This window comes from Podarcis tiliguerta, assembly GCF_965153285.1.
Source record: "Podarcis tiliguerta genome assembly, chromosome: 11".
Lineage (NCBI taxonomy): Eukaryota > Metazoa > Chordata > Lepidosauria > Squamata > Lacertidae > Podarcis > Podarcis tiliguerta.
Window position 1 is genome coordinate 33,931,259 of NC_139544.1, and position 11,693 is coordinate 33,942,951.

Here is an 11,693-nt window from a genome sequence, read left to right on the forward strand (position 1 = left end):
TCTTCAAATTTGGAGTCTTGTCCATTCATGGCATCATTGTGACTAGAAATGCTCCTTCTGTGTGTAAAGGGAAATTTTGAAAGCTTTGGTTTTTTCCTAACAGGTTTATGGTACAAAAGAGAATATATTATTGCCATCTAAGTTTGATGTAGAACTTTCCCCCCAGGACCTTGTTTCTGGCTAGGCAATGCCTAGTAAACACATGCTTACTTTATAGCAGGAGATCCTGTTCAAAATGTTGGAAATGTATAAAGCTGTTTTGTGTGTGTGTGTGTGTGTGTGTGTGTGTGTGTGGTTATATCTGCATCCCACGCAAATTGGTAGCTGAAGTCCCTTGCTTGCAGTGGAATTGAATTTAACCTTTTTGGGCTGTACCAGGAGTTTCTTATGCCTAGGAAGAGTTTCTGGCTAAGAAAAAGTGATTGTCCTTCACATGGGTTTTCTGCTGAAGTTACATGAAACTGAACATTTGTGTGAAGTCCTAATTGTGGGAGAGTTTTAACAGTGTGGCTTGTGTTCTTTTCAGCTGACTTCATGCCAATTTTAGGAACCAACCTTAACCCAGAGTTCATTTCTGTCTGTAACAATGCCACGTGGGCAATTGGAGAAATTTCTATTCAGATGGGTAAGGTTTGCTTCTTTAAAGTTATAGTTTGGATTTTGCATGGTATAGATAATTTTTTTTGCCAGTTGTAAATTCTGGTGTTCAATTGCGCTTATGTACATGTTATGAAAGCATATGTTCAGGTTTTTAATGAACTGTTTTATGTGTTTTTTCTTTCTTTCTAGGTATAGAGATGCAGCCTTATATTCCTATGGTCTTGCACCAGCTTGTAGAAATCATTAACAGACCCAACACACCAAAGACTTTGTTAGAAAACACAGGTACCCTACAACTGAACTCTTTGCAGTGAATGAAGTTATGCAGATGTCTGTTTGTAAACCAGACTATTCAGAGAGTCGTAGGTAAACTGCATCAGTTTTAAAGCAAAAGCAACTCAGTTTGGATGGTGTTGCAAACCTCAGCCTTGCAATTAAGCATCAAATTAAACAGATTTAATTTTCAATTAGCAGATGCTATTGATTAAGGACTTAAACGTAGCATAGAATTTGACATCCTTTTTTGTACAAATTGTATGTGTGTTCTGTGCACATAGCTACTTTACAGAAGCCTTCTAACTATAGCTGGCAAGAGGATGCAAGCAAACTTCTATTAAAAAAAAGAGTAGCTGACTATCCTATATTATATATATCTTGCTAACTTGTTACATAGTTTATTAAATAAAGCATGCTCTTAAATGGAGACCTTAGAAATTGCAGATTGGTTGAAGATTAAAAGACCCTTTAAAATTGAGTTTGAGGCTTGTTCTGTGCTAGTAGAAAGCATGTTCTGTGTGTGTTTCTTTTTTTCTTTTTTAAAAGAGCTTTTCATTTTCTGAAAAATGCTAATTGTCATCTCTGACTATCTCTGTCTGCACTGTAATCTGATACCAGTGATACTGAGCCTATGAATGCAGATTTATAGTTACAGTCTGAAGTGAAAATGAATGGTTACCAGAATTTCAGTCTAGACATTGATAACTTGGCCATTGCCTTCACGGCTGTGGGTGGGAGTCAGGTTATATATTCTGTGCATGTTTGTTAAATATCTAGCAATGAGTGCAAAGACTGTAACTGTATATTTTATGTTAAACTGGAAGATAAGCTACGTGGCAGTTTGGCACATTATGTATTGCACTATTCACAGTACGTTTGCAAACACATGATGTGTCTTGTGGAACAACTCTTTTAGATCAAAGAAGTCTCCTGGCAATAACTGGGAGTGACACCTATACATTTTCTTTATGGTCATTGGTACATTACCTGTAGTGCTTGCTTTTTACACAGTGCAGAAGTTAAGAGACATTTGATCCCTCACCATAACTTCTAAATATTAGTTGTAAATGCCCAAAAGGCTGATACTACAGATAAATGTTGAATGTGTTGTACTTTAGGTTTGTTGTGGGATATTCTGGTCTATACTGTAGGATGTTGTCATACTTGAAATCTCAATGCAGAGCTACCATCGATCTACCAAAACTAGCACCTTTTAACATTATAGTGCTTTTCCTAATTGATTTCTTATGTTGAATGGCTGCTTAAGAAATGAACTCTGTAAGAGTACTAGCCAAAAATAACAGGCTTTGTGGTCTAAATTCCACTCTGTATTCTCAACCAGTACATCATTTCCATTATTCTCTAAATAATGGGAATATAATTCTAATGGGAATGGAATGAGTGTTGCGGCAAAATTATACAGAAAACCTTGTAGCCCATAGCATTGGAAGTGATCTCAAAGGTCATGTAGGTCAGTCCCTTGCTGACACAGGAAATCCACTACTATAACATCCCTAGTTAGTGGTAGGATAGGAATTGTTAATATTAGAGGCTGATTCTATAATAATTGGAAAACAAAGCCGAATATTTTAGCCGTATTAATTGTGATTCCATTTTATAGTGTTGGTATATCCTACACCAAATCTCATAGTGAAAAGAGCATCATCTGCTTTATTGCATGTGTTCATGAGATTGTTCACAAATGCCTGTTCTGGAGTGTTGCACAATGTCTTTTAAGCATAGGCTTCTCTGCTTCATATGAATCTGCTGGATTTTAGTATTCATGTAGTTTGCTTCAAATAATCCTTAAACATACCCACACTCTCCCTTTTCTGAAGAATTACTCTGCGAGTTGAGAGAACACCATTAAAGCCACACAGGGTCACCGTCCAAGCAGCCTCTTCACATGAACGGCCCGGTGCCTGACAGATCAGTTCACACTGAACAGATCCCTTCATACTTAGGCAGGATCTTTGACTTCAGAGATTAATTCTGGCAATTGTTGAATCGTTAGATAATAAAATTAAAAGCTGCCTTATCTTGTAATGAAAAGCTAATACAGATACAACCCCTGATTCCTGCTGAATTTAGCTTTTATCTTTAAAATAATTCTTTGAGCGTTATGAATAGAATTCCATTTTTCCCTGGAAAATCGTAAATTTTAAAAGTTTGTGTTGCTTTGATTTTAAAATTAAGACCTGCCATTTAAAATTTAATTACAAATAGTATTCTTTCAAGGAAGCTAAGTAGCTGTGGGTTTTTAAACCTGAGAAATGGGCTAGCAACTCAGTGTAATAAATAACAGTGACTTGTTACTAAAGGTGACTCAAAATAGCTTTTGATTAAATAGCGTTGTCACAGTTTGAACCATATTATTTAAACTGAGCATTTGGATTTTAATTTGTGCTTTTGGTGTTCTCTCATTCGCTTAATTCCTTTCCCCCTCCTCCAAATAGTATGCCACATTTGCTACCCCTTATTTTTAGGGGTGGTAATGAACAGCACTGGTGAAATCTTATGTTATTATCATACACAGGTTCTGTTGGTTTCTGTTTCTGAGTTATTTGTTGTTTTTTCTTTATTTTTCTCCTTCCCCCCTCATTTGCTCATGTCTTGGTTGGCGTTTGGTGGTGTATAACCGTGATTGCGTTACCTTAGCAATAACAATTGGTCGTCTTGGTTACGTTTGTCCTCAAGAGGTGGCCCCCATGCTACAGCAGTTTATAAGACCCTGGTGTGTATTATTCAATCTTTTTTTTATTCATTTTTTCTTCACTTTCTTCTTTCTTTCTTTCTTCCTTTCTTTCTTTCCTCTCTCTATTTCACTTCTAGATATACTTTTCAGTTGGTTACAAAAATCACTATTCTTAATCATTGCCAACCATGTGACTAATCTTGTCCTATCAGGTTTGTGAGTTTTTTTAGCAGTACCGTCATGTATATATTTCATGTTGTGGCTAACAACTAATTAATGCATGGGATAAGATTGTCACATGCTTGATGTGTTAAAGCTTGATTATTAAAAAGCATTTTTAAAAATCCACCAGTATGATTATGTGCATGCAAATAGCATAAAACGTTAAAACATCGCATTACATTACTTCAAACTCATTTGCGATTTGACTTGCTGTCTGAAATATATGTTGATAAACTTGTACCAAAATAGCTTGCTTGCTGCTGTAAACAAGTGAGAGATGTTCTGTTCCTGGTATTTGATAGACTTCATACTGTGGCAGTATATGCTGCTTTAGCAATGAAAGCTAATAATGATACAATGCAGAAAATAGATAGAGGTATTTAATGGAATATAGGTCACTTGTGCACTACAAGAAAGAATTTGAAATTGGCTGATCTGGCATCTATAAAATTCTACGGGTTTCAAATCAGGTTGAAAGTGTACAAAGTAGGGGTACAAAGTAAGAAACCTGACATCATGTGCTGCATAGTCCTTAAGCTTCATTGGGACACTTATTCCATCAAATACAATACCAGCTAAAGTTGGATGCAGAGATTAATCTAACCCTTTGTTCTTTGTTTTAATAGGTGCACCTCTCTCAGAAACATAAGGGATAATGAAGAAAAAGATTCAGCATTCCGTGGAATTTGTACCATGATCACTGTCAATCCAAGTGGAGTAGTCCAAGTAAGTCTTGTGTTGGTCTTGATTGGCTTAGATGAACACATCGCCCCATTGGCAGCAGATAAGAATTGAGCTGTTGGTGTGTTTTTTAAGGAAAAAATCAAGACACATACTGCCCAAAGAACCGTAGCAACAATGCTGGGAGACATTAAACAGTGAGCAACGGAGATTGGTAGGACCCTTTAAGCCAGACGTATGGTCTAAAATTTGATCCTCTGCCCCATGTTACATCATCTTATTTAGATACCAGATTTAAACTGTGCATATGGGATGACACCAATGGTGTTCACACATAAGCCGAAGGGGCTTCTCCTTGCGCAGTGGGACTTCACCTTCCTTTCCTCCCCACTGCAGTAACTTGCACACACCCAAAATCTGTTTTAAGGACTGGGAGACTATCCAGAACAAATTTTGAAGGAGGCAAAGTGGTGGTCCTATCGCATGAGCAGAACTGCACTCACACAGTGTTGGATCAAACCAATAATGATTCTCCAAAATGCCTCAGGATGCTAACCCCTCTTAATTCTGTTACTCATGGTAGCCACTTTTGAGATTCCTGTATTTTGGAAAAATAAGAAACTGCCCAAAGTACATTCATAGAGTGGATAAGATCTCCACTCAGTTGAAGATTATGTCATATCCTAGATGAGCAGATAGTTTTCTTGCAGGGAAAATGGTACTCTATTCTTGGCTCTGCATAAATGTTTTGCAAAAATTAAATGCTGGAATTCTGCTCTGTCTTTATTTTATTGAGGTATTGTTTGGCCAACATATATTCAAATCCCTTTTTGAATAACAGTTCTTAGATTATTGCCAGACTAGAATACCTGTAAGCAAGAACTAGATAGTGCAACTGTCAGCACCTTTATTTCTATCACTTTGTTGCCACATACATACTTGTTTGTCCCAGTTGGCTTCAAATAACATCAAGTGTTGGTCTGTTTCACTGTGGATTGGTCACTGCAAAATACATTGTTAATGGCTTGGTCTGAGTATATACTATTTCAAATACCAGAATTGAAAATGGACACTTCAAAATGTTAGTGCGATTTAGTGATATGATGATGTGTTGTCTTCTCTTTAGAATGATGAGTAAAACTCAAGAAAGCTGGGGTTGTAGTATTTAAAATCTTACGTTTTGCATTCTTCAGACCAGCTTCTAATAGAAATAAATTTGATGCAGAAGGTAGAACTTCAGGAAACCTTTTGGGGGGGGGGTCAAAATATCCCCCCACCCCCACGACAGCTGCTTTTTAAGAAGTGGTGGAAACAGTGGAAGTTCAAATTGTGAAACTCCTGCTTCCTCCTCCAGTGGGGTCAAACTAGAAGCTAAGTTCAGTTCTAAAAACATTTATTGCTTACCTATTCTTTTACCATCAATGGGACTTGCTTCCAGGTCAATTGCTACAAAGAGGAACCTTGCACATTTCTCACAGTTGATCATTTTAACCTTCTTAACTAACTCCATTCTCCTGACCCAAGCTCCTGCATGTGTTTCACAATTCACATGAAGTTCTTGGAGTTACTGTCTGGAGCCCAGCCACCCATTTGAATGCTTATACAGATCACAGATTTGTTATTGAAATCATTGCTACTGTTCCCTATAAAAAGGATACAGGAGAAGGAATTTGACATAGAAGTAAAAGGCTTCAGAATTTTTATTGTATATAATAAAATGTTTGATGGAGAAACTATAAAATGTAGATCTAGGCCTCATCTGCACTATACTTTTAAAGCAGTATCATACCACTTTAAAGTCATGACTTCCCCCAAATAATCTTCAGAACTGTAGTTTGTTATGGGTGCTGAGAGTTGTAAGGAGGCTCCTCGTCCCCTCACAGAGTTAAAATTCTCTGGGAATTGTAGCTCTCAGCACTCTTCACAAACTGCAGTTCCCAGGATTCTGTGGGAGGGAAGCCATGGCGATTTAAATGGTATAATAGCACTTTAAATGTATGGTGCCGATAGGTCCCTAGAATTTGATTACATTGATATTTCTGTGCAGAATCTGTCCGTTTGTAAGTACTCCTCTCTAATTTGCACATTTTGAAAACATTTGCAGGACTTTATATTTTTTTGTGATGCTGTTGCATCATGGATTAGCCCAAAAGATGATCTTCGAGACATGTTCTGTAAGGTAATGAGTTATTTCACATTTTTTGCTTCATGGGGCTGTATTATTAGAACATGTGAAGTTAGAGTGTACTTAAAGTGGCACAAAAAGAATGTAGCTTATTCTAGTGTTCTGAAAAATTGCTCTACAGTATTTCTATCTGAGCATTCATAGTTAGTGGTGAATTCATTATGATGTCTAACAACCTGATAGCTCCTTCCAGAAACTAAGAATTGTTAACGTACACAGTTCCATCACTACCCCCTTTGATCTTTTCTAAGTAAAACAGCTGGAGAATGGAATGTGTGTGCAAGAAGAGATGAATATATGCCTAGAATCTAGGGCTTTTTGATGGAAGGAAGATAGTAAATCACATAAATTTGTGGCACAAATAGAACTCATTTTTTAAAAAACAAGTTTTGGATCTAGTATGTGACTTTTTGCAAACACTGTAACCATTATCAATGTGCATCTAGTTTTTCTGTTGTCAGATGGTCACTCTTCTAAGGCTTATTCAGTTGCTCTTTGAAGAAAACATTTAACTTTCTGCTCCCCTTTAGATCCTTCATGGATTTAAAAATCAAGTTGGAGATGAAAATTGGAGGCGTTTCTCTGACCAGTTTCCTGTTCCCTTAAAAGAACGCCTTGCAGCTTACTATGGAGTTTAACCTAAAGTATTCAAGCTGCAGTACCATAATGAGGGGTAAGCTGGGTTGACTTTCAAAGCTCCTCCCTTTTTCCAGTGGATGAACTGTTCTGTATTGTGTATGTTGACTGGTGGATAAGCTGAAGTTTTAACCTCCCTCAAATAACCACGTCACTTCACCTGTTTAGCAACAGCTAACGGAGGAGACTTATTTAGTAGATTTTGTTTGTTCATTTATTCCAGGGCTGGGAACCTTTTTGGCCCCACTTATCAGAATGGCGTTGCTCATCTGCCTTCCAAACACCCAAGTGTTGCTGTCAGTTTCTGAGAGGGAGAGGTGGGGAGCTCAGCATAGTGTGGGCACAACAGTGCAGCTAATCTGACCACCCTACTGCCTTAATGAGTCACCTGCACCTTGCCTCTCTCTGTAATTGGCAGTGATGGCTGGTGAAGGCAATTGAATATCTGTACTGCCCCACTAATCACTACTACTTGCAGGCCAAATCACCTAGCATTGCAAATGATTTGGTGCTTTGAAGTCCCAAGGTCAGCACTTCAAAGTGCAGCCAAATGGAGCAGGTGCAGGTCCCTTCAGCACCTATAGCAAACAAGATTGGCCACCCCAAGTTATCAGCTGATGCACAGGTGTACAGTCTTCATTTATCCAAAGTTTCAGAAGCTCCCAAGAACCAGCTGGTTGGTGAGCACTTTGGAAGGTGTGCAAGGGGCTTTGCAGGCACTGCTGATCACCATGCCTGCAAAGCACCTTTTGGCCGAGCCCCCCCCCCCCCCCGGCCTGCTCCACATTGATGTCAGGTGCAGGGTAGGTGAGCATGGCTTGACCAAAATAGCCTCATGGGTCAAATACAGAAAACTGATAGGCCAAATCAGGCCTGTGGGTTGGAGGTTCCCCAGGTTAATTCCTTCTCATAGAAACATGCCAAAGGCCATAAACTGCTGCAGTAGCATTCTCTTTATTCAGCTGAGCTAAGCCTATAGCTAGCTTCTCTTCTGCAAGCTTTTTTTGTTGACGTCACATTTTTTCTTAATTACCTTATGGAACCTTCCATACCCTTGCATGGGTACAAAACAGCGTTCATATATGAAGTGCAAGAGTCGCGGAGGTGAAACTGCCGACTATTAATGATCATTACTTGTCCTCTTCCGTGGTCTCTTCTGAAGGGTTACTGGTTCTTCCTGCAAAGTCCCACCTCATGGGAGAGAAGCCACACCTCTCATTTATTCCTTGGAGATCAAGGCTTTTGCAGGAAGGACAGGGACTGTTGCCAAGTGAGGAAGGGTTGTTTGCCGCAAGCAAGGAAATAAATTTATGGCATCTTCACATACAATCATTGATTGCAGGGTGACCGTTTGTCCATATCGCATGGAATTTGCCCCCTGTCTGTTGGCAGAGGCTGGAATAGAGGGAAATATATCTGATACCTTAATTCTAGTAGTTCTGCATATAGCTTTATAGCTATCCTGCTAGAGGTTTTGTCAGTTGCTTGTCTGGGATAAACATCACAATGGTATGAGCTGTCAGTAAAACATCATAGGTGATGTTTTAAACCCAGAATGATTTAAAGTATGTAGAAGAATCTATTTCAGGAGCATAGAACCATAGAGTTGGAAGGTACACCCCTGAGGGCCATCTAGTCCTCCTCCAATACAGGAATCTCAACTACAGCATCCATGGTGGATGGCCGCCCAGCCTCGGCATGGTTTCTCTGCTGAGATTTCTTTCGCTTCGGAAGTTCATTCAGCTGGCTTTGGAGTAGAAAGAGGAGAGTACCACCTGCGAAAACTCCTTGTCATTTGCTAATAAAAAGAAAGTTGAAGGCAAGGAAATTGAACATCACTCTATTAGTACTGCTGTGACTTTCTCTTGGAGGTTCACATTGGGGAAGGGCCATAGCTTAGTGCAGGCTTCCTCAACCTCGGCCCTCCAGATGTTTTTGGCCTACAACTCCCATGATCCCTAGCTAGCAGGACCAGTGGTCAGGGATGATGGGAATTGTCTCAAAACATCTGGAGGGCTGAGGTTGAGGAAGCCTGGCTTAGTGTATGCAGAAGGTCCCAAGTTCAATCCTTGGCATCTCCAGATAAGTTTGGGAATGGCCCTTGGCTGAAATGCTTGTGAAGGGCTGTCAGTTGGTGTAGGCAATACTGAGTTGGATGGACCCCGAAGGTTTGTCTCTGCATAAGGCAGCTTCTTATGTTTTTAACATAATCACTTTGCATTTTTGACTATGTATTCAGATAGTGGTGTATTTAGGGATACCATTATTTTAAAAACACTTGCTTTCCAAACACTAAATCTGTGACTTGCTTTCTTCTTTCAGGTCCTTCAGTCTGGAAGACTGGGAGGGAGCCTCGACACCCAGGGAAAAAAATGTTACCCTTTACTGGGGGGAAGGGTAAACCAGTAGGGAATACAGTACAATCCCAAGCCTACTGGGAGGGGCGGGAGGGAGGTGTTGCCGTCACTGTATTAAGCCGATGTTGGGAAATGTTTTAACATCTGGAGCTTTTGTGGGTGGAAGTCTGTCTCCTGTTACAACTCTGCACTGGATGTGAAGAAGCTCAATATATATATATATAAATATATATTTACAACAGCACATTCTGCAATATTATGGGGAACTGTACCAAAATGAAAACTATAAAATTGAACCATAGAGATATGTAAAGAGGAAATACACTGTGTGGACACGATAAAGGAAACCGAAGGGTAGCGATTGCAGAGAGCAAAAGGTGTGTCGTAATAAGGGGTTTCTGCATTGTTTCATCTTGATGGGATTCCTAGGTGTTGCATGTTAATGAAGAACTAAACAAATGAAGTTAGTACAGTTAAAATAAAGCTTGCTGCCTGTATTAGGAGCAGGCACTTGCAGCGTACAAATTTAAATAACCCCATAATAAAGTAATAAAGGTTAACTTGAACAAAATGAAGCAACCTGCAAGATGCCAAATGAGTCACTCCTTTTCATTTTTTTGGGTGGGGGGAGGGGCATTAGAGAAGAAAGGTGAACCTTTTTAAAAAAAACATTGAAACTTCAAAGGTAGTGGATATGATTTGATGGTTGTACTTCATTAGATTTAATTTCTAGAGTAAGGCATAATTCTTAATGTGCCGTTTAAGGTTCAGGCATGCATTTTGGATCATAGTGATCAAGCGTATTTTTAGTGGGAAAGTAGCATGCTTGCATCAAAGGGTGAGAGTGGTATACATTTACTTATGTTGCGCCAGTTTTGTGTTGCAGTTTACCAATTCAGTATAGCCCTGCGTTTAAAATTCCTTTATGATTCTGTGGATTTTATTTTTTCTTAGGAATATAGGTATAAAATACTGTAGTGACAATTAGGCCTCAAAATATCTTTTTAGGATCTGTTAGGATTAAGATTGATATTGTATTGTGTAACCTGCACAATGTGGAAAGCTGATATAGCTGTGCAAAGTATTGCCTCTGTGCTGTCAGTGTGATGTGCTTTCTGCATGGTTATACTAGTGATTTTTATCAAACCTAAAAATGACTTAACATGGTAAGACCTGTTTAAAGGCTACATAAATGTTAGTTGGCACGTAAAGACAATGGTAGAAAACTGATAACATGATTGCTACATTTCAGTGTTTATTCCCACCCAACGTATTACCTTTCTATAATTTTCTCCTCCGCAAAGTATGATCTTAAGAGATGCATAATTTGGTGGATGTAAAAGCAGGGTATCTACACTGTATTGGCGCATGTTGGTGGCCCTTTGTATCCTAGAGAGGACACAATGGTGCAAGTGAAAAGCTACAGAGTGAAAGTTGGTTTGGATCCTCTTCATTTCATTTGTTTTTAGCTTTTCTGTTTCCCCACCCCCTCTACTCACTTGTATTCCTGTGAATAAATCCTTGTTAAGTTAACCCTTTACTTTTCTTTCCATGTGTATTTTCTTACGTACTGTGAATGTGAAAACCTAACTGGTACACTTGATCTTGTGTTACTATTAAAAAAAAAAAAGGAAGTTGTGATTAATTTAGATTGCATAACGAATATCCCATGATGATAAAGGAAAATGGAGAGACAATAACTCTGCTGGTCAGAGGCAAAAGCCACACGTTTCCATTTTCCCTTAAGTGCTGCAAAATTAATCTGTGCAAAAAAGAAAAAGAAAAAAAAGCCATAACAGCCGCCTTACATTTTTGCTTCTCATCTTTGCATTGCAAAAACAACTACTGGAAAACTGTTTTTGCGGGGTCTGACTTTGCATGATTTGGTTCTTATAAAGGTTGTTGAATGATTTAGCCATTGCACTGACGTTCAATCTTGTGTGAGTGAATTAAAGAAATCTGGCTTCAAATTTTTGTTTGATGCACGGTAGCATGCATAAATCTTACACATTCCTCTTTTTTTTTTTCCTTTACAAATTTG

At 38.7% G+C, this 11,693-nt stretch overlaps 1 protein-coding gene across 2 annotated transcripts in view; it reads left to right on the plus strand.

Moving 5' to 3' along the window:
* The window catches only part of TNPO1 (transportin 1), a 31,913-nt gene extending 20,721 nt beyond the window's left edge, over positions 1–11,192 (plus strand). The window contains exons 19-25 of one of the 2 annotated variants that reach the window (XM_083403855.1): positions 527–625; positions 790–885; positions 3,535–3,610; positions 4,420–4,519; positions 6,579–6,653; positions 7,190–7,332; positions 9,618–11,192. In XM_083403855.1, coding sequence (XP_083259981.1) covers positions 527–625; positions 790–885; positions 3,535–3,610; positions 4,420–4,519; positions 6,579–6,653; positions 7,190–7,297 — 554 coding nt within the window. In that variant the 3' untranslated portion in view covers positions 7,298–7,332; positions 9,618–11,192. The remainder of the gene's footprint in view (positions 1–526; positions 626–789; positions 886–3,534; positions 3,611–4,419; positions 4,520–6,578; positions 6,654–7,189; positions 7,333–9,617) is intronic. The other variant, XR_014503051.1, reaches the window with a different exon arrangement.
* Positions 11,193–11,693: the final 501 nt, after the last annotated feature.